A 27,900-nucleotide genomic window follows, 5' to 3' on the forward strand; every position below is an offset into this window, starting at 1 on the left:
CAGGCGGCCACGTGACTCCAGAGACCGGCGCCTACCACCGGCCGCGGGGGGAGCCCCCCCGGCCCCGGCCGCTGGCCCCCGCTGGCGGCGCCGCTGCCGGGTGGGGGCCCCGGCCGGGAAGGCTCCGCGGGGTCCCGGCGGCGGGCGGCAGGGGGCGGGCGGGGCGGATCAGGGCGGAGCGAGCGGGGAGGCAGGGAGGGGTGGCATGTGGCCTCCCCTGGGCCGGGCGCAGTGGTAGAGTCGGCAGCTCAAATTCCGAGAATTGAGCTCTGTTGATTCTTAGAACTGGGGTTCTTAGAAGTGGTGATGCAAGGAGTTTCTAGGAAAGCCCGGAGACCAGGTGATTGCTGCCGCCGCCGCCGCCGCCGCTTCTAGCGCCGCCGCCGCTGCTCCTGCTTCTTTACCCTTTAATGCTGGAGGTTGCCAGGCGCCTGCCCCTGGCTCCCAGGCGCCTCTCTCCCCATCCCCGGGTCCCTCCTTCCCTCCCTCCCTCCCTGCCGCGCGTGGCAGGTGTTCAGGGCGCGGAGCCGGCCGGGGGGCTTGTGGAGGGGCCTCGCGTGGTTTTATTGGGGGGGGGGGGTGCGGGTGAGGTTGGTTTGGTTTGTTTTGGTTTTTTTTTTTTTTTTCTTTTTGCGGGGCAGGGCCGAGGCGCCGCCGCGGAGCGAGCCCGGAGCGTTCGCCGGGGGGGAAGGGAGGGGTGCCCGGCGGAGATCGCCGGCTCGGGGGGCTCTGCGCTGCCCCGCGGGGCTGCCTCCCTTCCCGGCGGACTCCTGCGCCGGGCCGGGCTGTCAGGAGGAGGATGTGGCGGCTCGCTCGGGGCCGGCTGCCCTCCCTCGGGCTGCCTCTCGCCTGCCCCCGCGGACGGGGAGCGGAGCCTCTCCGGCTTCGCTCGCCTTTCTTGGCCGAGGCGCCCCTCGCCTGGCGCCCGGCCACCACCGGCCTCTCCGAGTCGATTAAGTGACAGCGGGCAGAGATTTGCAACAACAAATGTCCCCAGCAAAACTCGGCCGCTTTGCCCTGGCCCCGGAGCCCTGCTGCCTCCCCCTGCGGTCGCTTGGACACCCCCGTTGGGCTTGAATTGTGTGTGTGTTCGCGGCCCGGCGATTTGCACCGTGGTTGTCTTTGCACGGGAAACATTTTTAGCATCCACTGTCTTCTTTGCGGTTGGGGAAGAACCTTCCTCCCGGGGGGAGGGGGCTCGGCACCTGCAGCCGCATCTGGATGTGGGGTCTGGGATCTTCGGGGCGATGGGGAGGTGTGGACAGGACAGGGGAGGGAAGGTGGGAGCGAGATAGCTGGCCGGGGGGTGGGGTGGCAGTAAATGTTGTGGTGTTTTGGGTGCTGCGTGACTTAAGGTTGTCTCCTAATGGCTGCGTTGTTGTTGTGTGTTTTTGTTTTTCTCCTCCACGGTGCAAAATCTCCGAGAGGGGAACCTGTACGGCTGATAATCAAAGGCACATGCCCCAGGACTCAGACTAGACAGGGTGTTTGCACAGGGCAGGAGCGGCGGGGGACAAAAACGCTCCCGATTTTATTTCTAGACTGTGCTAGGGGAGGCGTTGACAACACAACTTGGTTGCGTGTCTGGTGTGTTTTTGTTTTTGTTTTTGTTTTTTCCCCTCTCCCCAATCCAATGCGAATAGATGACTTTGCAAAAGGGCTCGCGAATGCTGCAACCTGTGGCTGTCTAGTCCTGCCAGCCCAAGCGGTAAAAAAAAAACCCCAGGATTGCTGGATAAGACTTGCGGGAGATTTTGAGGGGGATCCCAAAGTCATTGTGCGAAGTGACTGTTGCTTGGATCGACTAACTCTTACCTGCCTGAGCTGACAACGTCCATGCTTTGCTTTTTAAAAAAGCAGAGTAATTATTTAGGAAACATGCTTGTGTTTCATAGAATAATGACCCCATCCTGGGTTTGATTTTTTTGTTGTTGTTGACAGAGAAATAAAAGTATTTTTGACCAAGACATAAGGGCTTTAAGGAGACTTTAAAAAAATCTGGCTACTGATTTACTATATATATGTATAATTTGGATTATCACCAGCTTGAGGGGGGAAAGTCCGTCAAACCAGCGTTTACGAAATAATTCTGGGCTCAGAACTCAGGTGGAAAGGGAGCGAAATCTCCCAGGGCTCGTGTCCAAGAGGGCGAGCGTCTTACAGGAAACCCGTGTAATCTTTTAATGGATTTCCAATTAGTTTATGGTCTCCTTGAGTGCAGCTCATGTCCTCAAAACGCCCAAGACACGGCTGCTGCGGAATGTAAACACGAGCCGCGGATGGCTCCGGAGCAGGGTTGCTGGTTGCAGGGCCCGTGGAGACGGGCTGCCCTCTCTCTTCCCGGAGTGGAGGGGGGGGGGGGGGGGTTAAAAAAACAATTACAAAGAAATCAGTAGCCGGGGACAATTCCGCTTGTTCTCCGCGCCGTTTACTATCACGGCGCGCTTGGCGTGGAGACTGGCGGTCGTAAATCTGCTGTCCCAGCTGGCCCCTTTCCACACGCTATTCCTGGAGGTAGCACCAGCAAAGAGGAGCAGGCGGGTTTGTTTGAAAAGGGAAGGTGGGGTGGGGGGAGGGATGAGAAATCTCAGAGCTTTGCAAGAGTGCACGCAACCCCCCCGCCGCTCTCTCTAATACAAGGTGCAAAGTATCAAACTTTGGGGGGGGGGGGGATGAATCTTTAGAAATCTCTCTAGTTCAGCCAGCCAGGGCTGAAATCCGATCCCTGTTGACACATGGGATCACGTCAAGGGGTTGCTGCTGAGGTTTGACAATTCTGATGAGAGAGGGGTGGTGAAAACCCGTCTGTATTTCTATAAGGAGACGCAGGGGGAGAAAGTCAACCAAACCCCAGCGCCCACAGAGCGAAGGGTTCGTTTTCCTCACACCTAACCTTGTTAATTTCTTCAAGGGATTTTTTTTTTTTTTAAAGGCAGGAGTGCCTTCTCCATAGGAATGTATCCAAGACAAATTGCTTCTGCTTGGCAGGGAGGAATGGGGGGAAAGGTGGGGTCTGTACAGTCTCTGTGTGTTTTATTGGAGAGTTCCAGTTGTGTAAATGACAGATATGACTTGATGTCAAAATACTTTCCCCTCCCACCCCGGAGAAACTTTGTTGTGAAAACTTAGTGGTTGAAGTAGTCGCGTGTGGCGTAGCAGCGACCTCTCTCGGTTGTAAAGGGAATGGCCTTTTGGATGTGTCCGGGGTTTTGTTTGTTTGTCACAATATTTTGAAATATTATGAAATAGCCTTGGTGGCCGAGAAGGAGGAGTAGGGAAATAAAAACATCCTACCTTTTTTGGAAAATGTGTGGCTTCTCTTCCAGTCTTTGAATCTGACTTTTAAAAGGCATCCAACCCAAGATCTGGCTATGTTTATACACCAGGTAAATCTGATTTAAAAATAAAGTACAAAAAAAGAGAGAAGAAGCCTGTATCAGTGAGAGATTTGCCATTGACTTCACTGGAAGCAGGGTCAGCACTAAACTGGCTTGGGAATGGAGGAGATCTACACTGATAAGCAGAAAAGGATCCTGCAGCCTCTAACTGGGGGCAAAATTCTCATTGCCTCCAGAAGATGTTTTACTGTCATAAGCACCATCTTGCTGCTTGTCCTGGGGTTTTAAAATTTAATGATTATTCACAATATTGTATTAAAGGCTTATGGGATAAGTGCTTTCAGAATAAATACAGACTTCCTTCTAGCAAGCCTTAAGGGCTTGTTTTACAGCTAGGAAATCTCTTCAAAAATATTTTAAGACAAAACTTTTTCTCATAGGGCAAGAACTCCAGTTTGCATTACAACTGTGTGTTTTAAACCAGCAATCCATTCTCTCTCTTTTTAAAAAAAAAAAAAAAGCCCTCAAATTTTCTGTCTTTGTCAAGTAATCAGTGATTAAAATATTCAAAGGCTGTGTAAGGATCTTCCAGAAGAATGGATTCTTTCATTGTTCCAGTAAGAATAGCCTTCATTTGTAGGGAAATGCTCAATGTTGAGGGAGCAAAATAGATCAAAGATCTCTTGGACTTGATTTGAAACATATCCCTCTCCCACCCACCCTGTTTTGACTGTCTGAGTCAATAATCAGAGAAGAAATGGTATTTCACTGGTTATTTATTATTCTAAGGAGACAGAACTCTGAATGAGAGTTGATTCTCAAAGAGAACACCAAAAGCAAGTCAAAGGCGTGTTTTCTTCTTCTTTTTTTAATTGCTAGTGTTCCTAGCTAGCCTAAATGCTGGATAGTGAGGACTAAAGACTTCTGTCTGAGTCTAAAATAAGCCTAGCAGAAACATTAAGTTGTGAAAAGCAAGGATGGAAAAGCTTGTAAAAAAAATAATAATGTTGCTCAGACGTGTTTTAAGAGGAACAGAATTACATCGACAAAATTATATGTTTTCCAGCCTCAGCTGTGGCGTTTTATTTTCCAAGGGAAATAGATCTCTACGACAAAGCTAAAGGGTGCCATCTAGTGGTGTGTTCTTAAAATTCCTTTTGGTGACTGGTTGCAGCTAATCTTTCAAGCTTGGGAAATCAAAAACATGTTGAATGCAGTACTTTAAGAAAAATTCCTAGCTAGCTAAAAGTCAGCAATGAAGAATACAGAGACCCATCTAGGGCCACAGAAATTGACTAGCCTAACTGAAAACAATCAAGTACATATTAAAATGTTATTGATACTTACATGTGGAGCTCTGTCTGAATGTTTTCATGAAATCACATGTAAAATATTTCCTGCCTGTGGTGTTCGTCTACTGTTCCTGAATCATTGTCTAATATAGGTTGTCTTGTGTTGCAGAATTATGCATTCATTTAAAAAAAGTTTCGGTCACCCTTCATGGCAGCAACCTACTAGTTTATAAAAAAGTCTTAAGAAATATACTGTATTATCAATGTGTTATCCAAACACCAATGTAAATGTAGGTGGCAAAACTTAATTCAGATAATGCCAAGTTTTTTTTTAAAAAAAAATCTGATTTCAATCAACATTTTCTTAATGTGCTACAAGGACTTTAGAGGAGCAAGATAAAATAATTTAAATATCCAAGTTACATTTATCCTCTTGGACAAAAAAGATCAAGGTAACATCTGTTTCAGCTCCTAGTGCTGCAACATTTTGGATGCAAACACTGTCTGGGGAGGTATTAACAATTTTAGTTGAAACTTTAAAAAATAGTGGGGCCTACTTAAAAACTAATTTGGGGAAAAATTTGACTTGACAGTCTTTCATTTGGATTTATAGTTAAGTACGGGGTCTGTGAACAAGAATCTCCTCTATGAAGAACGCCCATATTTTTGTACTAGATTTTTAAACCATTCTTGTGGTTGGTAGAACTACAGCAAAAGCTGTAATTCCCATGTGGAAATTCTATTTCTAGGGGAGGGTGGGGGATAGTGTTGGCTTTCTCCCCCATCTCTGTGTTGTAGGCTAGTCTCTTCACCTCCAATTACATTTATTATCAAGCAGACACAATGAAGACATGAATTTTACTGACCACAGAGGGAGGCTATTTGCTAATGCACTGTAGAACTGCTCCTAGAGGAGAGACATTTCTCTCGGAGTCACAGGACTGGTCATTCTGTAGGATAACTTACATGGATGGCATCTTCCCAAATACACCACGCTATGCTATTTTCAAAAATGTAGTGTGGGCTAATAGCCACTAGGGGCAGCTATGAGGGCTAAATTTATTTGCTGAGTCTGAGCTGGAGTATACCTGGATATGTGTCCACAGTCCAAACTTGCACTGTATTCTTTTAAGCTACTTTAAATAGTATGTGATGTTTGAGATAATGGGCCACATTTTCCCTGGCGTCACTTCAATTGAAATAACATTTCTGTATTCATTTTAAAAACGAATGGGTGGACTTTCTTATGGATTTGGAAGCACTGAAAAAAGGGTCACTCATCCCTTTCCAAGGACACTTATTGGCTTTCCACTTTCATTAATGCTAAGCAAGATTTTGGCAGTATCAATAGGATTTTGAGATGGTATTTTCCCCCCTCCTCCCTCTTTACTTTACTCATCATTTAAAAATAATGTGCAGACTAGAAACTGGGCCATTTCCAAGCATTCAAAAGTGCAACCAGTTTAAACTCTTCTTCAAAGTAAGACATTAAAATACACTGTAGCAGCTTGCAGTGCCAGAAGAAATATGCAGGTTTCCTGGTTACAAATGCTGATAATTAACCCATCCCTGTAATATATTGCATTTCCTAGAAACAATTGTTTGCTGGCAGGAAATGGGACCAGACTGAAAGAGCACAGAATGCTTAATATGCTGCTAGTGACCTAGTCGCCAGAGGGAACAAGGGATGGGGAAGAGTATCCAAAGCCTCTTTGATTTACGCTGACATAGTATTTAACTCTTAGAGATTTTTTTTCTCTCTTTATTTTGTTGCTGTTAATCAAAACGGGTGTTGGCCTAGCCCCAGGAGGCTACTAGATTAATAAAGCCATGCTCTGACAGCTGAAGGCCTCTTACAACCCCCTGATCTCATGCCATTCTGTAAGAAATGAAAGCTCTGAGAGCCAGGGAGCTGGCAAGGAGCTCTCTGTCACAGGAGGGTGACTTTCCCCTCTACTAAGGGGGACTCCCTGCGGTGCCCTCTGGGCTCTGCTCAGCGGGCAGGTCCAAAGGGGATGGCAAACCCTGGGGTCCCTGCTTTGGGTCACTTGCCCCCAGGAGATAGAACAAGGCCCCTGGCAGGCATGTGCCTTGCTGGAGTCGGGTGGCTCTTTGATGCCTGGCGGCGGAGCGCCCCCTAGCGGGCAGAGGGGCGTCGCATCCCGGCGCGAAGGCCGGCTCGCTCGCTGCGGTCAGCCTGCCGTGGCTTGCAGAGGGAGAGATGGGGCGAGCTCCTGCCAGTCGCAGGCTGGCCCTGGCTAGGGCTCCGGGGGGCGAGGTGCCGCCGCGCTCCCCCCCCCCCCCCCAGTGCAGGTGGTGGTGTATTTATTTATTTATTTGCAGGTGGATTTCATCCACCAGCCTCCTGCCAAGGACGGGGAGGGTGCAGCGGCGAGGGGGAGGAGTTGGGCACGGATGGGGGGGGGGTTGGGGACGGAGCTGGCCGGGCCCCTAAGCGGCGGACCCCCCACCCCTCTCCGGGCTCAGCAGCGGGCCAGCCCCAGAGCAATGGTGTCTCCAGCCCCCTCGCCCAGGTGAGGGGGGCCGGCCCCTGGGCGCCCCCCCCCCTTGTCGCGTTGCAAAGGGCTGCAGCCTGGCCCGCGACGGGGACGGTCTCCCCGGGCTCGCCGTGCCCCGGGCTCGGCTCCCGCCTCTCTTCCTAGAACAGGGCTGCCGGGAGCCGGAGCCCGGCGCGTTCCCGGAATGACAGCGCCGTGCCCTTCCCCGGCGCGAACTGGCCATGGGGGGGCATTTCCTCCCCGTGTAAACGCAGCCAGTCCGGAGCACGCCCGGCCGCTCACACCGCACCGGCTGGGCTGGGGCCGGCAGCTGGCTGCAAGGTACCGTGGGAAAGAGAAGCTCCGAGGGGGTGTCTCTGTGCTGGGGGGGGGGAATATTTCCTTTTCCCCCCCCCCTTAATCAGCAGGGCTAGAGGGTGACCTGGGAGGGGTTATTTGGAAGCGGATTCCCTCCTTCCCACCCCCACGTGCAGAAAAGGTGACCTTTGGTGGGGTGAACCCTGGAGCGTGAGAATTTGGCTTGGGGGGGGTAATAGATTTCATATCGGAGTTGCGGGGGGGGGTGAAGGAACTATCAGCCATCAAATCTTGAGCGTCTCTTTATTGTTGCTGAACTGTGCTGTCTTATGATCAGGTGACTGCAAAGGCCAAACTGGGGGGGGGGGGGGACGACGACACTCATTTGCGTCTGGCTTGATTAATATGGGGTGGGTGGGTAAAGGGTGTGTCGCGGGGGGGGTGGGGGGAGCGCCTTCCTCTTTCTCAATCACAGCAGCAGATTGAAGGCAGATCCTGGTGTGAAGCGCAATGCAATGGTCCCTTGTTGGATAAGGCTGCTTGGCTGTCAGGAGCCCAGATTTGTCTGCTTTCTAGAGGAGCCTCTTCCAGGCCAGCGGTGGGTTTGCAGAGGGGCACCCGGGCGGACCCAAGATGGGCTGGGCAGCGAGACTGGACGGGTGATGTAGATGTGCTGGGGGGGGGCAGCAGCAGGCTGGGACAAAGGACCAAGTCGCACCCAGGGCAGGTTGCCCTCCTGCCCCATCCCTGTCAAAGACTTCTACCACTGCAGGACCTTCTTGCATTGCGTGGAAAGGGTTGGCGTTCATGGTGAGCTTTGTACTTCTCAGACCCATGTCGTAGCCTATAAATGGGCCCTGTTCTGATCTCGGGGACAACTCTTGTGACTCCCGTAGCTCGTAGACTTGCCTGGCATTTACGCTGAAAGGACTGAGCTCAGAATCTGACCCGGTTGTGCATCACTTACACATTCCACTGGGGTGGGAACTTTGAAGCAAGGCCAGTTGCTAGCAGAGTCTGTAAATCTCTTGGCTTTCATGTGAACGCGGAAAGTGGCTGGCAAAGAGGGCTATGCGAAAAGGTCAGAGTCTGCAGTATTTGGGAAATGAGTCACCTTCTTTGAGTTTCGAGTTAGGGAGGCTCAGAGGCGCTCGGGAGACTCACCTCATTGGAGTGTATGAAATGGATTTTAATGTCATGCATTTGTTTTAAAATCACACTAATTCCTCTTCCTCCCCATAAATCTCTGGGTACACATCTTTTGGGGCTTGGAAAGGTTCATGGCTATATCTGAAAAGCCAAATAACAGCTATGATGCTCTTTCCCCCTCTTTTAAATGTAAAAGCCAACTATGGGGGGAAAGTAATTGTCTTCATGTAGATAAGAAGAAAAATAAAATTCTCTTAGCATGGAGTGGAAAGAAGAAATTCTTCTCTGTCCCAATTGCATTAACTCCCCAAAGCCAGCAGGTGGAGGCAAAGAGCATCTTTTGGCAGTCAAAGAAGGGATTAGGGCTGTTTCTAGCTTTGCTACTGACTTGCTGTGTGACCTCGATCAAGTTACTTAACCTCTCAGTGCCTCAGTTTCCCAGTCTTTAGCAATTTCTAGTGTTTCATATTTCCAAAGTGCTTTGAAATCTTCAGAAGAATGGTGGCTACTAAGGAGAATGATTCCTGACCCCTATCAGTTTCTGGGGAGAATGAAAGAGGGGAGGGGAGAGAGTCTTGCAGCCCTGTGTGATGCAATGAGATGATAAGAAAGGAGTGGGAATACTGGGGATGGGGAGAGGCATATCTGAAAAAAGTGGTGAGTGAATTCTTGTTTGACTCCTCCTGTACCCTCCCCAGCTACCCTCGAGTCCCTGACTCATAGATATGAAAGGCTCCTTGGCATACACCTATGGTTTGGGGTAGAGGGTGTGGAAGAGTCTATGATTAGATTCCCAAAGCCTGTGGCTGCAATAAGAACATGCTGTACTGGGAGAAACAAATTAACTTTATTGGAGAGGGGAAGTGCTCTTAGCTTCAGCTCGCATCCTGCTGATGTTACATCAAAACAACAAGCTTGCATCCTACCACAGCCAATTTACATTTCTGAACTAATCTGGTGTTTGTTTTCTTGTGCTTGCTTTGTAGGTTTGAAAGAAACTTTTGGGCTGTGAATTGAGGCACTGGGTATGTAAATTTAATTTCATGCCTTTTTTAAATGTGTTGAATGAAATGTTTCATTAGGCCCAGCCAGAATCTGTATTCAGGAGAGTGGCTGCTCTGCACAAAATTACACATTCATATCCCACCGCTGCCAATGGAACAGTGGCTGGAACTAATCCTGTCATTGAGGAATTTGGCATTTAAGAATCAAATTCCAATGTGGAATTTCAGGTGCTGGATGGTAGCTTCTTGGGAAAGGCCTGGGTCAGACCCTCCAACTTTGATCGAAGAGAACGTGTTTTGGAAGGCTTCACATCAAGAACTGTTGAGGGAAGAGGAACAGAGTTCTGGAATTAAGAATTCCTGGTGATTTAGATTCTAGGGAATTGGGTGTCCGGAGACCTGGGTTTTCTGTTCCTGATGCAGCCACTGATTAGTGACCCTGAGCAAATCATCTTCAGAAGTGGCCACAGATTTTTGGGTGCACCACTAGAGACCCCTTGGTCCGGATTTTCAGAAGCGCTGAGCACCTGTAGCTTTGTATGGGATCTTTATGAATAGCTCTAATTTCCATGGCTGGATTCTGAAGTTTGGCTGCCCACTCAACTGTCTGACGTCCGTGGGAATGACGCACGTATCAGAGCTGCGGGACCAAACCATAAAGTGTGTAATCTAATAATGCAGATTAGTGTGCAGGGTTTGCTTTGCTTTGTCTGCTAGTCCTCTGAGATCTTCAAATAGCAACTTCCAATGGAGCTGAGCACGGCTCCTGCTGGCTTGGCCACAGTGGGAGCAGGAGCAGGCCTGGGGTGTGATAGGGAGGTGGTATAGCTTGCCCACCTATTCCCTAGGAAGGTCCTATTGTGTTCGTCCTTCAGCTAGGAGTATGGGACTCATGCTGAATCCACTCCAGTCATGGCCACTACAGATGGAAGCTGAAATGTGGTTGCATCCTAGATTATTGTTGTTTCTTCTCTCGCTGCGGGGGTCTATTGCTGCCCTAACCAAACACTGTCTTGCAGGGTAGCCCCTTTGGAGTAGACCAATGGCAGGCTCTTGGCCCTGCTTTATGGTGCTTTCTCAGTCACTTCATGGTCCTATCTTTTTTTTTTTTTTTTCTTCTCTCCCTTTTTCAGGCAGAGTCAAGATGGCCTCTCAGGCAGACAGCTGCATCCAGTTCACCCGCCACGCAAGTGACGTGCTTCTCAATCTCAACCGCCTTCGGAGCCGGGATATCCTCACCGATGTTGTTATCATCGTGAACCGGGAACAGTTCAGAGCCCACAAAACTGTCCTCATGGCCTGCAGGTGAAGAGGGGCTAATGACATGGTCGTTTTCTCCTCCACCCTGCCCAGCCCCCTTTCCTTCCTCTGCGCGCACATGCTGTTCCGTCAGATAAACAGCACGCCTGACGTCCCAGGGTCCAGCGCTGCCTGTCCGAGCCCTGTGTTCACATCCATGAATATCGGATGCTTGGCATCTGACTGAAACCCATTCGCCATTGTACACCGTAAATAAAACACTTGCCACCTCTCCTGGCCTTGTCGCTGGGCCTCGTTTGACCAGGTGGCGCTATCGTGGAGGACATGAGAGGCCATTGACATGGAAAGATAGAGATACAGGGAGGCTGCTCCAGGTGGCAGGAGCTGCAGAAGAGAAGGCGCTTGCACTCGGTGTAATTTGGGGGACCCGTGGAAGAATTTAATGCTAGATCAGAGGAGGCAGGAGACATGGGAGGGAGGGAGAGGATTTCCATGAGGGAAATCTATGGAGGGTCTTTAAATTAACTAAGATCAGAGTTCTAAACCTTTTCCATAACAGGACCTCCCTGGGGCGAGCCTCCCATCCATCTTCCAGCGTCGCAATGTAGGAAGGGCAGAGGTTGAGAGTTCGTGATGCCCCGATGGAGAACCCCTGTAACAAGTTCTCTCCCCCTCTCTTCTTCCGAAATCTTGCAACTTGGGTTCACTCTCCCCTCCCACCCCTTCTCCCCTTTGCAGCGGCCTCTTCTACAGCATATTCACTGACCAGCTAAAGTGCAATCTGAACATCATCACTCTGGCCCCAGACATCAACCCCGAGGGATTCTGCATCCTGCTGGACTTCATGTACACCTCCCGCCTCAACCTGAGGGAAAGCAACATCATGGCCGTCATGACCACCGCGCTCTACCTACAGATGGAGCACGTTGTCGATACTTGCCGAAGGTTTGTCAAGTCTAGGTGAGACACCTGTGGCTGAGTTGGAGAGCCTGTATTTTGGGGGGGTGAAGGGTGGAATTGCCAACGCATCTGATAGCTCGTTTCAAAGGCTGGGAATAAGGCGTAACACCCTTCCTTTTGTCTCCATGCAGCGAAGCCGAGGTGGTCTCTGCAATGAAGACGCCAAGGGAAGAGTTCTTGACGGGCCGGATGCTGAGTCATCCAGAGGTGATGGCTTACAGGAGCCGGGAAGTCTCCGAGAACAACATGCCTCTCCGAAACACACCTCTCTGCGATGGGAGGGCCTTTGCCTCCAGTTTGTACAGTGGCCTGTCTGGATCGCCCCTTTCCTACACTGGATACAACCCCATTCCAGTCAACGGTTTCCTCTTAGATGACGAGCTGCGAGAGGCGAGGATCCCCCTGCCGGATGTCTCGAGGGTCAACCCTTTCCCAAAGGAGAGAATGCTGCCATGTGACAGCTCCAGGACAATCCCTACAGACTACACCAGAGCTGTCACCGACCTTTCAGCCAACATGTGCCACGCCACCATCTATTCTCCAAAAGAGGCTGCGGCCGAAGAGGCCAGAAGTGACATGCACTACAGCATAGCCGCTGGCCCTAAGCCCGTCGCACCTTTGGTCCGAAACAATCCCTACTTTGCCTGTGACAAAGCAGCCAAAGAAGAAGAGCGGACCTCTTCAGAAGACGAGATAAGCCAGCACTTTGAACCAACCAACACACCAGCGAACCGAAAGGGTCTCATCAGCCCCCAGAGCCCCCAGAAGTCAGACTGCCAACCCAACTCGCCAACCGAGTCCAGCAGCAGCAAGAACGCCCGCATCGGTCAAAGCTCTGGCTCTCTGGGTACCAAGAGCCCTACTGACCCCAAAGCCTGCAACTGGAAGAAGTACAAGTTCATTGTCCTCAACAACCTAAACCAGAGCACCAAGCAAGACGGTGCCGACCAGAATGAAGCGGGGACCCTCTCCCCTCACTCCTACGTGTCTGCGTCGGCTTGCCAGCAGTCCATGGAACCTGAGAATCTAGACGTCCAGTCCCCAACCAAGCTGAGCTTGAATGGGGAAGACTCGACAATCCCACAAGCCAGCAGGCTCAACAACATTGTGAACAGGTAAGGCAAACCCCCTGGAGGAGACGGGACTCCTTGCAGCACTCCTCGGTTTTATTAATGCTTTGGGTAGATGCCTAGTTTTGGTGAATGGGCGTCTCGCCCCAGTTCCTCGGCAGGTGTAAATCAGTGAGTTCCGTGGAACCTCGCCAGTTGATGCCAACTGAGGATCTAGCCAGTAATGTATGTTTCCCAAATGTGTAACCACACCCAGCATAGGCTGATGGTTACATTAGGGACTAGGAGTCCTGGCTCACTCTGTGGCTGTGGCCAGTTCACTTAAACCCTGTGCATCGGTTTACTCTTCTGTTACCTACCCGAGGGGGACGTTTATAAAGTGCGGCGAGATCCTTGTGGGATGGGCACTATAAAAGCATGAAGTGTGATTGCTGAATGCCCTGTAGAGGGAATGCCCAATGGGGCCCTGATCCCGACTAAGGCTCCTTTAAGTGTCCACCTGGCAATGTGTGTGTATTCTTCATGCCTGCGCTGAAGGAGGCGCTGTGATCTTGTGGCACTAAAGCCTTCCGATGGGCGTTGCTCCTCTTCCACAGATCCCTGGATGGGTCCCCTCAGAGCAGTGAGGGCCAGTCCCCTCTGTACCTGCATTCCTCAAAATGCAGCTCCTGCGGCTCCCAGTCCCCCCAGCATTCTGAGATGTGCCTTCACACCCCCGGCTCGACCTTCGGAGAGGAAATGGGCGAAACCCACTCCGAATACTCCGACTCCAGTTGTGGTAAGTCCAGAATCCATCCTCCCGCACTTGCCCTTCCAGCTGGCAGAGGGGGGCGCCATGGAACCTGTGGGATGAAGCTCCCCCAATGCCATTCTGCCACATAGGAGAGGGGCCCGGCCGCAGCACCCCCAGAACTCTGGGCATGTTTGAGCCTGCATACAGGCTAGCAGGCTGGTGTCTGTCTCTACAATGGGCTGAACCCAAATTCTGAATCTGAACTTCAATGGTTCAGGCCATCTCTTTTCCAAGCGGATCTCAAAGTGCTTTCCAAACCCCCTGCTAACTGGCTGAACGAAGCATTCATGGGAATTGGTTTTTGCCTCTAACAAGGCAGCTTGGGCTAGTTGAGAGTAATTATCATCTCCCAACAGTTTAAGACAGGATGTGAAGAATGCCACACCCAATCAAAATTGCCAGGGTGGGGGACTGAGCTAGGCAGAAAGAAATGATCCACACTTGGACCTGGCCATGTTATCTGCCTCACTCATCAGTCCTTGGAAATGTCTCTAGTCTAGATGAGCAATTGTGGATAAAGAGGGCTGGACTGTAACAGGGTTCAAAAAGGAGCTAGATAAGTTCATGGAGGATAGGTCCACAATGGCTATTAGCCAGGATGGACAAGGATGGTGTCCCTAGCCTCTGTTTGTCTGAAGCTGGGAATGGTCAACAGGATAGATCACTTGATGAGTCCCTGTTCTGTTCATTCCCTTGGGGGCACCTGGCATTGGCCACTGTCAGAAGAGAGGATACTTGGCTAGATGGACCTCTGGTCTGACACAGTATGGCCGTTCTTATGCTCTTAAGAGGCTTACAAAACTCTGTTTTGTAAAAATCTGTTTGCCCCCATCCTCCAACTCAGTGGGGGGAAAAGGAAGATTTTATTTGCTGCCCAAAACCCAAGTTTCCCCCAATGAGTAGAACTCTGAATTCATATACAGTGAAACCACCATCATGAAGCAGCCTTCCCACCTTCTGCTTCCTATTTACTAAGATGCTACTTCTGATTGGTTTGGTTGTTGGCTAGCCCCATGGGTGATTTGTTTTGCTGTGTATGTATGAAGGAAAGTGTAACGGACGCTGTGGAAGTGCTGCTTTCCCCCAACTCCATCGAACCCCCGTGAAACAGACTTTAGCTTTGGCACACTGGCTTCCCCTCCCCACCGGCTCCTTGGCCCCGTCCACGCAGGAGGCGACCCGTGTGCTGCTCTGCTTGCTGATCTCATTCATTTTCCCCGCCTCTCTCTCTGTCCCCGACAGAAAACGGAGCCTTCTTCTGCAATGAGTGCGACTGCAGGTTCTCTGAAGAGGCTTCTCTCAAGAGGCACTCCCTGCAGGCACACAGTGATAAGCCCTACAAGTGTGACCGTTGCCAGGCCTCCTTCCGCTACAAGGGAAATCTAGCCAGCCACAAAACCGTTCACACAGGTACAGCCCAGCGCTCCTGGTGCCAGCCCATGGCAATGTGTCAAAGCAGGTCCTGAAAAGCACGCAAGGCCCTCAAAGCTCTGCCTTGCATGCAGGCCTAATCCGTATCCGGCACTGGGGCATTGCAACTGGGTATGCAGGGAAGGGCAAAGCACCCCAGCACCTGACAAGGGATGGTTGTGGATCTTCAGCCAAATCCTGGGAGCCTGAACTCCTGGGTTCTGCTCCTTTGGAAATGGCTTAACCCCCGTGTGCTTCAGCTATAAATGGGGAAATACTTATTTTCCCCCCTGGGGGGCTGTGAAGCTTAATATCTGCAAAGTACTTTGGGATCCTTGACTATGAGGTGTTGCCTAGCATTTGGTTCTCTCTCCACACGTGAACTGTATTGGCTGTTCCATTCAGAGTGTTTGGGGGCAGGGAATGGGCCCTTTGGGCTTTTTTTTTTTTTTTTTTTATGATGGATAAAGAGGCTGAGATGGGTTATTTTACCAAAAATAAATAGTCTGGTGGTTTTTCCATTAGAAAGTCTGGTGACTGGGCGAACGGCTGAAATGGTCTGAGCCAGCCCAGTTGAGAAAGGAAGGGGTCAGGGGTTGAGCTGCTGCTCAGAATCCTGGGTGGGGTTTGGCTTGTTTCTGTAAACGCTCAGAACATTGATGCCCAACTAACACTTCGGAGAAAGGAAGTTTGGGTTAAAGACCCAGCCTTCCTCCCCCATCAGTCGGGCTGAATTGCACATTGCCTGACTTTACAGCACATAAAACTAAACACGAGCCAGATCGGAGCCGTAAGGTGCAAGAGCTCACAATATACATCCCCTCAGATTCCCAAAACATCTTCCAGCAAAATCAGGGAAAAGCAGATTTGATATTCAGGCTATTCTTCATTTAAAAACAAAGGCAGGAGGGGAAAAAAATAAACCTCCGATGAACCTTTCAGCCCATCTGTATCCATCCCAAGGATGCAACGGAGGATAAAGATCCAATGAAGATTACCTTTGTGTAGATGGCAGGTGGGAATAATTGAGGCTGAATAGTTTGGAGCGCAGTTACTACTGACTCCATGGCTATGAACCAGCCTCTGTCGCTCTCAGCCTTGCTCACTTTGCCAAAGGAATGACCAACAATTGGATCAAATGTATTTAAAACCATTCACAGACCGACAGAGCCAGGCAGATCTCATCTGCTTGCTGTATCTCTGCTTTGCTCACCCAGCTACAGTATAAAGTTGGTCAATATTACTTGTCGCTGGACTAGGAGGGGCTGAATTGTTAATCCTGTTTGGCAAAGCAGACAGACTTGCCTTGTAGACCTGATTTCTAGGGCTGTGCCTCACAATCTGAGCCAGACAATAGTTCTATGAATAGCTTTCTGGGAGAAGAGGGTCACATCTGGCTAGGGTTCCCTGCCAAAAATACCAGTGCGCAGTGGGTGTGCCACACAGTCAGTGAGCAGATTCTCTGCTGCACCCAAATGTTGTAGGCGGTAGGTTCCCTGACTCTTAACCCAGCTCTGTATGCAGGCTAGAGCAGCCTGAGGGCTGCTCTAACATGCACTGGTCCCCCAAGGGACCGCCTGCCAGCTGAGGATAGCGGGAGCATGCCATACTGTGGCCATGCCTCTTCCCTCCAGTGCCTGTGTGGAGGTTGGCGTAGGACCGGACTATGATGGCTCTGCCCCCACTGGGGACTCCCATCACATACACACTGAGGGAATTCCCAGCTAGGGGGAGCAAAAGCAGAGCAAAGGGATTGGAACACAGCAGGGAGTCTGCCCTGGGCTTTGCAGGTTCGGCGCTGCTAGGAGGCCCGTGTCTTTTCCATTCTCTTGTGGACTATATAGCAATTTAGTGACTGTAGTGGAAGCTTTGGGGCGCTCGGGACACTGTGTGCTAACCTGGCGTCTCTCTGTTTCTGGCGGGGTGACAGGCGAGAAGCCATATCGTTGCACTATCTGCGGAGCGCAGTTCAACCGCCCGGCCAACCTGAAGACCCACACACGCATCCACTCCGGAGAGAAGCCCTACAAGTGTGAGACCTGCGGGGCCAGATTTGTCCAGGTGGGGGTCCCACTTCATGCTCTACAATTCCCCTGGAGAGTGGGAGGTGTCTTCCTGCTGCTCTGGGTCCTGGGGCTCTGCTGGATGTCTGTGATATGGGAAATGCCCTGAAGGGGGCACTGTTCCTTGCTTAGGGCCTGGTGATGATCCCATGCTGTTGTGGGGCAAATACAGGCCCCTGGAACTTTGCCCTTGGCAGGTCAATGAAGCTAGTCCATTGTTTTTTTCAATGAAACAGATCTGTGCCTCTTACATTTCTCCGTGTGCTGTCAGCCGTTTGGGCTGTCAAAGGGTTTTGCTGCAAACATTCATTAGCTTATGCCCATGGAGTCTGATCTAGGATTCCATACTCGAGGAAGATGGCCCTTCGGATGGTCACTTGAGTAATAAGGACTGGGCTTGTGGTTAGAGCCTCTGGCCACAGAGATGGCAGCTTTTCAAACTCCTTTTGATGAAGCTGGTTTATTAGAAGAATCCATTCGGTTTAGAGTCTGCCTTTAATATCAGAGCTGCCGTACCGAGTGGTCAGTCCAATCCAGTGTTGCCTCTCATGGCCAGTGGGTGGGAGGAGGATTTCTTCCTGACCCCAGCTGTTGTCTGGCTAATGCCCTGAAGCATGAGGATTGATAGGAGTGGCTTGGGGAGCTTGGTCTGAATGTGAAGTGCGTGTGGCAAGCATGCCTACGGGGACACTTTTCTGACATTGTCTCCTCTGCGGCAGGTTGCCCATCTCCGAGCTCATGTGCTAATCCACACTGGCGAAAAACCCTACCCCTGTGAAATCTGTGGCACGCGCTTCCGGCACCTGCAAACACTCAAAAGTCACCTTCGAATCCACACAGGAGAGAAACCGTACCATGTAAGTGACCTCCTGGCGTTATCGGTGCTGGTCACCACGAGCCAGAACTCCCTAGCAGCCATAAGGGCCACGTACCGTGGTGGGAGAGGTTGTCCGGCACTGACCGCTGGCATCACCCCTGGCATGGCTCATGTCCTGACCACCAGTTCAGTCTTAGCTCTGGTGTATCCTTACCAGGCTTCTCCCCAAGGACACCTCTCTGTTCCCCCTCCCCATCCACCCTCCGGTACACAGGAAATTAGGGGCCTGCTGCTGAGATGGCATTTTGACGGGTTGAGCTGTATCTGGAACCAGCCCTGACCCGTTTTCTCTTCCTCCCCTTCCCCAACCGAAGAAGGTCACGTTCCTTCAAAGGGCCTCGGCTCACGTCACAGTAGAGGACAAAGGACATTGCTCCTCTACTGTACGGGAGGGTCAGAGATGCTAGAGATGAGGTGTGTCAAGACGTCCCCTCCAGGCTCAACTCATCCCTGGCATAGTTCTACGGAGTGAGGGCTATTCACCGGTTAGGGTACGCTGCTGTGCAGTTGGTGGCGTTACCCCAGGGGTGAGCTTGGCCCAGGATGCTTTTTTAACCCCGAGGCCCATAACATGGGGGCTTAACCTCCAATCCAAAGAGCTGGAGCTAACCAGGAGTAGACTCTACCAAGACACGGAGGGACTGGGGCCTGGAGTGGCCCCGTGCCATGTAGTACCCGCTTCCCATGCATCTTCTTGGGAGCCCTCATCCGACCCATACGGAGATTGCTGCGTACAGTCTCCTGCGCAATATCAGCAGGTGGGAACAGTTAGGATGGAAGGGGACAGAAAAAAGCTACTTTGAGGCTTACGCGAGGCAGAACTCTGGTTTAGAGGCTAAAGCACGCAAGCTAGGACCCCGGGGTCTACTTCTAGCTTTGCCACTGACTTGCTGCGTGGCCTCAGGCAGGTCACTTAACCTCTCTGGTGCCATTTTTCCCCCTCTGAAGAAAGGGGGTGTCCAGGGTGCTGAGAGTCCTGAGCAATCCTTGATTAGGACAAGATTTCAAGTCCCCAGACAGAGGCACTACAGACCTGCCAAGTGCTTCATATTACTCGTACTCACTGTGTTTAAAGTGACCGGCTGGGAGATGGCGTCCGTCTTTTCGTTAGCATCTCGGCGACAAAGATATTTTAAAATTGAGGCGGAAGTGTGGGCTGGCGGGTCAGGCGCTGGCCTTGGGTTCAGATCCCGGCTCTGCCACTGACGCCTTGCGTGGCTTTGGGCAAGTCACTTAGCCTCTCTGCGCCTCAGTTGCTCATCTGTAAAATACGCTCCCACGCCATGTTGCGAGGCCACATTAATGAATGATTGTGAGGCAACTCCGACAGGGCGGGGGCTGCTGGGGGCATATATGTGGCTAGATTACATATGGCTCTGTAAACTTCTGAGCTAACAGCACCTTCCCCATCTTTTTGGTTTTAGTGTGAGAAGTGTAACCTGCATTTCCGCCACAAAAGCCAGCTGCGGCTGCACCTCCGGCAGAAACACGGCGCCATCACCAACACCAAGGTGCAATATCGCGTCTCGACAGCAGAGCTGCCACCGGAACTGCCCAAGGCGTGCTGAAAGCCAGGCGGATTTCTCTGTGGGGAGAGGGGAAGGGGAGTCTGGGGGAAGGGGGGGGAGATATCCAAAGGATACTTGTAACACTTGTAACACTTTAAAACTTTCATCACACGATGGAGTGCCTCTAAGCCCATAGTGCAGAAGGTGGGAAAAAATATTAAAAAATACACGGGTTTTATTTTTATTTTTCCCAGTTATGTGAAACTAAAAAAAACTTATTCAGATTTAAATGTGTATAAAAAATGTCTGTCCAGTGGAGTGTTGATAAACTCTGGAGTTTAACCTTCACAGTCTGAAGATGAGGAAGGTCATGCTGATTTACGGGAACAGTTGGGTTTTTTTATTTTTTATTTTTTGTGTTGTTGGGGTTTTTTTTGCTTTCTCTTTGTATGCAAAATGTGTGTTCTTTTAAAGAGACGAAAAGAATTGTGTACTATTGAAGAGAGGGCTTTAACTTTTTTAACCAAAGGTGAAGGAATCTATGGCAGAGTTGTAAAATAAATATATATATATATATATACATATATATATAAAAATATAAATATATATATATATATATATATATAAAAAAAATATAAATATATATAAAATAAATATATATAGACCTTAAAGATATATTAAAAATATATAAAATGCATTGAAGACTTGATTGAGCATCTGCAGGCAGATGCTGATTTGAGACTCTTTAGTGTGGTAGAGCACTTAACAAGATATTTTAAAGTATTGCATCTGTATAAGTAAGAAAATATTTTGTCTAAATGCATCAGTGTATTTGTATTTTTTTGCAAGTGAAGGTTTACAATTTACAAAAAAAAAAAGTGTGTATTAAACCAACAAAGCTGCAGAAGGAATTTAAAATAATAATAAAGTGTAATTTTTTTTGTTTTTGTTTTCAGTCTGTATATATGTAAAATGTGGTTCGCACGGTGCCTTTTTTTTCAATGGACGTTTTCAATGTATGAACTGTATGAGCCCAATTTCCTTTTTAAGGTACAGCCTTATGTTGCAAAAGGAGTCCTCTGGCAGAACTGTTTATCGGGGAATGTTTTTGGGGGGGGGGGGGCGGGCGGAGGTTGGGTTTTGGGGGGTTTTTTTAGGTCTTATTTTACATGCTTGTGTTATGAACAATCTCGGGAGACAGGGTTTGGGCTGTGTCTAAACTGCATTAACGCGTTCTGTAAAATATAGCTGTACAAATACAAGAATAAAACGATGAAAAGTAAAGTACAGTGGAGTGAGGGGTATTTTCTTCTGTCTGTTTGGCTTAAAATGTCTTGATCTGATATTCTCTGACTTGGAAGGGTCCAGACTTAGTCACGAAGGGTCTGATCCAAAATGCACTGAAGTCAATAGGAAAGACTTACCCTCATCCCGATTGAGGCGTGTGGCCCCAACCCAGCAAAGCACGCGCCCAAGTTCTGTCGACTTCAGGGGCCTATGCTACTTGCGTACAGTTAAGCATGATCTCTAGTGATTTGCTTTCCCGTTGACTCCAGTGGGTCTTTTGTGAATGCTCAACACCCTTGAAACTCAGACCACGGTCACTAAAGTGCCTAGCTGCGAAGTCCACATTCTCCAAATCTGGGGGCCTGGTGCTCAGCACTGAAGGGCTAGATTGCTGATGAGTTAGAGTCCGTAATCTCTAGCTGAGGAGCTCAGCTGAAGATATGGTCTAGGCCATATAGACTCTCTTGTGAGTCTCCACCCTTCCCACGTGCAACCAGAGGGACCCACCTCCCTCCATTCATGACTGCATAAGGCCCCGGTGGCAATACCAGTCATCGTTTGGCTGGTGAAGTCTGACTGGGGATGTATTTTAGGAGCTGCAAAGAAGGAGACGCCAGTAATCATGTGACTGCCAACAAATTGTTCCTGGACCACAGTTTCGGAACTTCTGCTCCGCTTTGATGTCCGAGCAGGTATTTGGCTTAACAAAGAGAAGGTAAGGGGTAACATCTTTATACTCTGTGAGTACCTACAGCGGGAACAAATATTTAATCGTGGGCTCTTCAGTCTAGCAGAGAAAAGTGTAACCCAGTCCAATGGCTGGATGTTAAAGCTAGACAAATTCAGACTGGAAATAAGGGGTACGTTTTTAACGGTGAGAATAACTAACCCTCGGAACAATTTGTTAAGGGTTGTGGTAGATTCTCCGTCACTGTCCAGTTTTAAATCAAGGTGGGATGTTTTTCTAAAAGATCTGCCCTAGGAATTTTGTTGAGGACATTCTCTGGCCCGTGCTAGGCAGGAGATCAGATGAGATGAGTACAATGGTCCCTTCTGGCCTTGGAAGCTATGGGCTGAGAAATTTAACAGAATAGCTGCTGTCCCCATGTGACTTGTTGGTTGCTATTTTTGCTCTGGTGCGCAAGCAACACCAGCTAATAAAAGCCATGTTCGATTTCAAGTTCTGCTGGAAGCACTGCCCTCTGGGGAGGTAAAAGTCCAGTGTCTATGTGGAAAAGGACAATATTTGTGTAGGGGAAAAACTAATTTCATCCATTTATAAGTAATAGACCAAAGAGCCCTGTTTTGCTATGAACTCTTCTCTTTATCGGCTACACCCCACTCTGCCTCTCAACTCTCCAGTCAGGCTAATGAAGCCTGGAGCGTATTTTGAACTAAGGAGAGCAGCCCCGCTGCTGCTCAAGCATTATAAGCGTGGCTCAAAGGCCATTGGGCTTTTGCTGTCTGATCACCGTGGTGCCCGCCACCCTGCTAGCATCTGCTGCATTGTGCAACAGTGAAACTGAGCTGTGTTTGTAGCCTCTCCAGGAAATGAACGATCCAGAGCATGGGGGTGGGTTACGTTATTGCACTGTCTGGGCTGCTGGCCAAAGGTGGGACAGTCCAACCTGTCTGGACCCTAGTGCAACATGATGAAAGAAACTCACTTCCTCTGTTGATAAACCACTGGGCAAGGCTCCCGTTTGTTAATTTAAGGCCAGGGTTTCCAAACCTGGCAACGTAAATAAAAACTATGCAGCACCCCCAAATTCCACAGACCTCAATGGGAGCTGCAGGTGCTCTGCATTTCCTTAGGTCAGGCGCTCACTTGTGAGATACCTGGCTTTATCTTTTTAAAGGCACATGCAGTCTGATCACCACACCACGAATGTCCGTGCAGCTGGACACTGCCTGGGCAACGTGCCAGATGATGAATGAGCTACGTGGAAAAATAATCAGACCTGCTACCTTTCACTCAAAGGGGCGTCGCAACTAGAAACAGGCAGGAATCTTTGGGGTGGAGAGGGGCCACGATGAAGCCAGGAATGGCGCTGTAAAGGCAGGGATGAGACATTTAAATTTCATGCAGCTCTGAAGGGGGAACCGAGGAGGAGGAGAGATGTGGGGAAAGCAACGAGGGAGGGTATGACACAGGGTGTCCGATAGGCAAGGAGAAGGCAATAAACAAGACAGCGCCTGAATAAGCATTTTAGCTACCGGAACAGATTTTCCATTGGCACTGGAGGAAGGTGTGACAAGATCCAGGCCAGGTCTGGAGGTGAGCGCTACCAATCTGACACCGACCAACGAGTGCTATGTTCACGGAGGACGAGCTCCTTGGGTGGAGGGCAGGGGGTTCGCCTGAGTCTGCAGCATCTTGGGCTCCTCTACCAGCATAGAAAGTTTTTCTCCTACCACGAGCCAGAAGAGGTGATCAGTGAGGCCCAAATAAAGACCAGGCCTGCTACCACGTGGCCACCAGCTCACCACCACTGTCCAGCTGAGAACAGAGCTGGGCTAGAGATAAACCGGGGGGGCCAGGGCCACTTCTAGGGGTGGGTCAGCGGGGCAGTTGCCCTGGGTACCAAACTGCTGAGCTGCTTGGCTTTTTTTTTCTTCATCTCTGTGCTCTGATTGACTGACCATTTTTGCTTGACCAACTTTTTTCCTTTTGCTCGACCACTTGGGTTGTGGGGGAGCCATTTGCCCTCTTGGGCTGGCTGACAAAACAGCTACTGCCTGGAGTGCTTCAGTCTGGATCCAATCTCTCCCACGGATGGGACTCTGGCTTGGGCCCATGAATGGTGTTTTCTGGGACGAGAGCGAGGTGACCAGCTGGACCTAGATGGGATGGGCCAAAGGCATCTTTCCCAGTTGGTGGTGATCAGTGACGGAGCACAGCTGGCCATCTTAGTGGTCCGGTGTCGTATCTGCTCAGAGAATTCAAGGTTAAATACACTCCCAAAAAATCCTTCCCCTCTGATGCGTGAAACCTTCATGTCAGATAACACTTGCACATGAGCCATGTTACTCTGGTACCATATTCGGAAAAATGTCAAAATAAAACATCTTGAAAAGCTTGAAACTTTTTCTTTTCAACAATTTGGTGGGTCAGGAAATGCTTCCAACTTGACCCTGGGTCACAAAGTTTGTTTTTGCCAAATCGGTATTTTCCAACCAAAAAAAAACACTTGGTTGCAAAACTCCCAACGCTTTGAGAAGAGCTCTGTGTAAGCGCGAAAGCTCTTCTCTCTCCCCAACAGAAGCTGGTCCCACAAAAGATATCACCTCCCCCACCCTGTGTGTCTGTTAGCATGCCACTTGGATCTCTCCCTGGCACTCATCTGGTCCCTGTTTCCATAGTCTCTGAGCATTGCACAGTTGTTACTGTATTTTGGAAGATTGGATGTTTTCTTAAAGTTCTGCTCTAGGAATTATTGTAGGAAGTTCTCTGGCCTGTGTTATGCAGGAGGTCAGACTAGGTGATCACAATGGTCCCTTCTGGCCTTGGAATCTAGTTAGGCTCAAAAAAACCCCTATACGCTGGGACTGCACTGTTTTCCCCATGTACACATGGGAACCAAAGCACAGGGAGACAAAGTGACTTACCCAAGGTCTCCCAGGAACTCAGTAGCAGAGCAGGAACTTGCACCCAGGTCTCCCAAGTCTTAGCCTAGTGCTAACCACTGAACCATAGCTTCCCAAGTGGGAGAGGTTGGACTGGATTCCATCCCCCACAGACCAAACTTTGAGTTTTCAGGGTGCAGAGACTTTTGCCCTCTATGCAAATCAATCCATGCAGACATCACACACAGCCCCAGTTTGACTCTAGTATTTTTATTATGCTCATAACAAAAAAATATCAAGGGCCCGATATTCCTAATTTGCATGCTTAGCTGCATGCACAAAATCGGTGTTTGCACGGACTAGTGGTCAGTGAAACACAGCAGGCCACTTGCTCCCATGCACACTCAGTTTTGCCTGTGCAATTGCAGTGATGTGACTCCACACCAAGGTTTGCCCGCAGAGTTGTGTACTTGCATTTAAGGATGTTTGCATCTTGAAGAAGTAGTTGAAAATGGAGTGGATCGGGCATTTTTCAATCAAATGTTTTTTTGGTTGAAAAATGCCCATTTGTCTAAAACAAACTTTGTGAACCAGGGTCAACTTGGGAAAATTTCCTTAAATGGCTGGGGAAAAAGAGTGTCAAAATGTTCAGAATGCTTTGTTTTGACATTTTCAAAAGGAAGCATTCCAGTTTTCCAGGACAAAATGACTTTGCGTTTCAAAACTTAAGCTAATTAGATTGAGTGGGCGAAAAGGGCAAAATAGAAAGTACATGTTTTGAAATGATTGAAAGAAAACTTTCTGAAACCTTTCAATGGACCCAAAATTTCAGGTTTTCAGTTTGTGGATACTTTTGTGGAGAGTTTGACTGTTTGTCCAGATTTGAGATTTTTGGAGGGTGGGGTGGGGGAATTCCCACATTTGAAAATATTCACAGGACAAAAAACAGTTTCCCACACGGTAATAGTTGATTGGTTTATTTATTTTTATGAAAAATACCTTTCTGACAAAGCAGGCGTTTTCAGAAGGTCATTCCTGATGTGGTCAAAATTGGGGGAGGTTTCATCTAAAACTCCCCAAACCTGCAAAGTGTCTGTTTTTCACATTTTCAACATCCCCTCCTGACATTTCTGGAGGTGCAGCAGGAGCTGGCTCAGAACGGGATGTGGAAATCAAGCCACCAAACACTTTTAATGGTAAAACAGACGCAAAATCACCTTGTTTGAAATTTAAGGAACGTTTACACATAGGAATTATCTTTGCAACTTTCCAAATACATGGAAATTGCCCTAAATATATTGATGGATGTGATAATTCCAACACCTGTATTTTATTTATTTATTAAGGCAAATAAAAAATAGCTTCTTCAGGCTTTAAGGTGCAGAGTTTGTCTCTGAGTCTTGGAGCACTCTGATAATATCAGCTATGATTTATAACGATTATGATTAATATTGCCTAGCTGTTACATAGCTCTTTCCACCAGTAGATCTAAAAACACTTTACAAAGGAGATCAGTATCATTCTCCCCATTTTACAGATGGGGAAATTGAGGCACACAGAGGAGAAGTGACTTGCTCAAGGTCATCCAGCAGGCCAGACTATCACAAATTGCATCCAGGTCTCCTAGAGTCTAGTCCCATGTTTCTATCCACTAGGCAACTCTGTCTTAATATGAAGAAGTTGTTTGATAATGATTTTAAAAGTCTCTGTTGACTGGAGGTTAGCGAGAGATAAATATATATAATAATTCTGGATACCATATAAGACCTTATATAAACAGATTACATAGAATAATAATGATGATGCATATGGGATAATCCAATTTTTATTTTAATAATTTTCCCATGAATTAATTGGAAGTCTTAAACACATACATCAGCTGCTGACAACTGCATGTGCATAAGTTAGTGTAACATGCCTTCAGTGATGGAGGAATTTTGTTATTATGCAGATAGTGTGAAGTGTGATTTTCGGGAATGCTGTTGTAATCTGCCAAATTGCCACAAGGTGACAGTGCAGGACAAAGTTTGAGTGTACGGTAAAACAGCTCTAGACTGAGAGCTTGAATGTGTTAAGTGTGTTGTGTGTATACACACACACACACACACAATGATTAGATCCAGACTGTAAAAGAGGCCTGTACCTTTCAGTGTATTTTCTAGTTAAAATAGTGTTTAAGTTTTAAAAAAATAAGCAAAACAGTGCACTCAGTAGGATTCATTGACCTCCCACTCTTAATACAAGCCAGTTATTTATTTTTTTCATTCACCTCTGGCCTCCCGGATCCTTTTATCTGGCAGGAAGGCAAAATTCATGGTCAGCAGCGTGAGACTCTGTGTCCACAGAGACAAGACCCTCTGAGCCCTTGTTACAAGGCTTGTGCAGCTGGGTATTAGTTTCTCGGGAAAGTCCGGGGTAGCTTAGAGGAAGGAGAAGATGGAGCCCAATAGTGGTTCTCTGTGTTCCCCCATTTGTCTGTAGCCTCCTGTTCTCTCTTGTCTTACATTTACACAGTGAGCTCTTTGGAGCAGAGACTTTTTGATTCTGTGTCTGTACAGCACCTAGCGCAATGGGGTCCTGGGCCATGACTGGGGCAGGTGCTATTGTAATACACCTAATAAATACTAATAATAGATTGGAGCCTCTTTTTCACTGCAGAACCCTGCTCATTCCTTGAGGTTTAACAAGTCAATGGGGTTTGTTTTAAATGTCAAGAACATAAGAACGGCCAGACTGGGTCCATCTAGCCCAGTATCCTGTCTGCTGACAGTGGCCAATGTCAAATTCTTCAGAGGGAATGAATAGAACAGGGCAAGTGTCGAGTGATCCACGCCATCAGGTACTCAGAAGCTTAGGAAAGCCAGAGCATGGAGTTGTGTCCCTGACCATCTTGGTTATTAGCCATTTAAGGGACCTATGCTCCATGAATTAAGCTAATTCTGTTTTGAACCCAGTTATACTTTTGGCCTCCACAACATCCCCTGGCAATGAGTTCCACAGGTTGACTGTGCATTGTGTGAAGAAATACTTCCTTTTGTTTGTTTTCAACCTGCTACCTATTAATTTCATCTGCCAACCTCTTGGTCTTGTGCTACGTGAAGGGGTAAACAACACTTCCTTATTCACTTTCTCCACCCCATTTCTGATTTTATAGACCACTGTTGTATCCCGCCTTAACTGTCTCTTTTCCAAGCTGAAAAGTCCCAGTCTTATTAATCTCTCCTCATATGGCAGTGGTTCCACACCCTTGATCATTTTTGTTGCCCTTCTCTGAACCTTTTCCAATTCCAATATATCTTGTTTGAGACGGGGCGACCACATCTGCACGCAGTATTCAAGGTGTGGGCGTACCATGGATTTATATAGTGGCATTATGATATTTACTGTCTTATTATCTATCCCTTTCCTGTTGGTTCCTAACAGTCTCATAGCTTCTTGACTGCCGCTGCACACTGAGCAGCTGTTTTCAGAGAATTATCCATAATGACTCCAAGGTCTTGTTCTTG

The 27,900-nt window shown here is 48.8% G+C and overlaps 1 protein-coding gene across 5 annotated transcripts; it reads left to right on the forward strand.

The window, feature by feature from the left end:
- Positions 1–229: 229 nt before the first annotated feature.
- BCL6 (BCL6 transcription repressor) lies at positions 230–26,485 on the forward strand. Of its 5 annotated transcripts, none has more exons than XM_037908725.2 (11): positions 230–340; positions 9,582–9,620; positions 10,733–10,904; positions 11,598–11,804; positions 11,951–12,934; positions 13,486–13,667; positions 14,925–15,092; positions 17,023–17,153; positions 17,875–18,012; positions 19,457–20,092; positions 26,471–26,485. In XM_037908725.2, the coding sequence occupies exons 3-10, from the start codon at positions 10,744–10,746 to the stop codon at positions 19,598–19,600; spliced, it is 2,115 nt and encodes a 704-aa protein (XP_037764653.1). In that variant the 5' UTR covers positions 230–340; positions 9,582–9,620; positions 10,733–10,743; the 3' UTR covers positions 19,601–20,092; positions 26,471–26,485. The 5 variants fall into 5 exon arrangements, with proteins under 5 accessions (XP_037764653.1, XP_037764654.1, XP_037764648.1 ...); XM_037908720.2 differs by having other exon boundaries at positions 231–340; positions 11,598–11,819; XM_037908721.2 differs by lacking the exon at positions 230–340 and adding an exon at positions 7,893–8,256 and having other exon boundaries at positions 11,598–11,819.
- The last annotated feature ends 1,415 nt before the right edge of the window (positions 26,486–27,900 follow it).

The sequence above is a fragment of the Chelonia mydas genome, chromosome 9, assembly GCF_015237465.2.
Source record: "Chelonia mydas isolate rCheMyd1 chromosome 9, rCheMyd1.pri.v2, whole genome shotgun sequence".
Taxonomy (NCBI): domain Eukaryota; kingdom Metazoa; phylum Chordata; order Testudines; family Cheloniidae; genus Chelonia; species Chelonia mydas.

Bases quoted from the DNA above. Each gene is read 5' to 3' on its own strand.
- BCL6 (XM_037908720.2), top strand. From the start codon at position 10,744: ATGGCCTCTCAGGCAGACAGCTGCATCCAGTTCACCCGCCACGCAAGT. The intron at 10,905-11,597 runs GTGAAGAGGGGC...TCCCCTTTGCAG, and splicing joins ACTGTCCTCATGGCCTGCAG to CGGCCTCTTCTACAGCATAT. The intron at 13,668-14,924 runs GTAAGTCCAGAA...TGTCCCCGACAG, and splicing joins ATACTCCGACTCCAGTTGTG to AAAACGGAGCCTTCTTCTGC.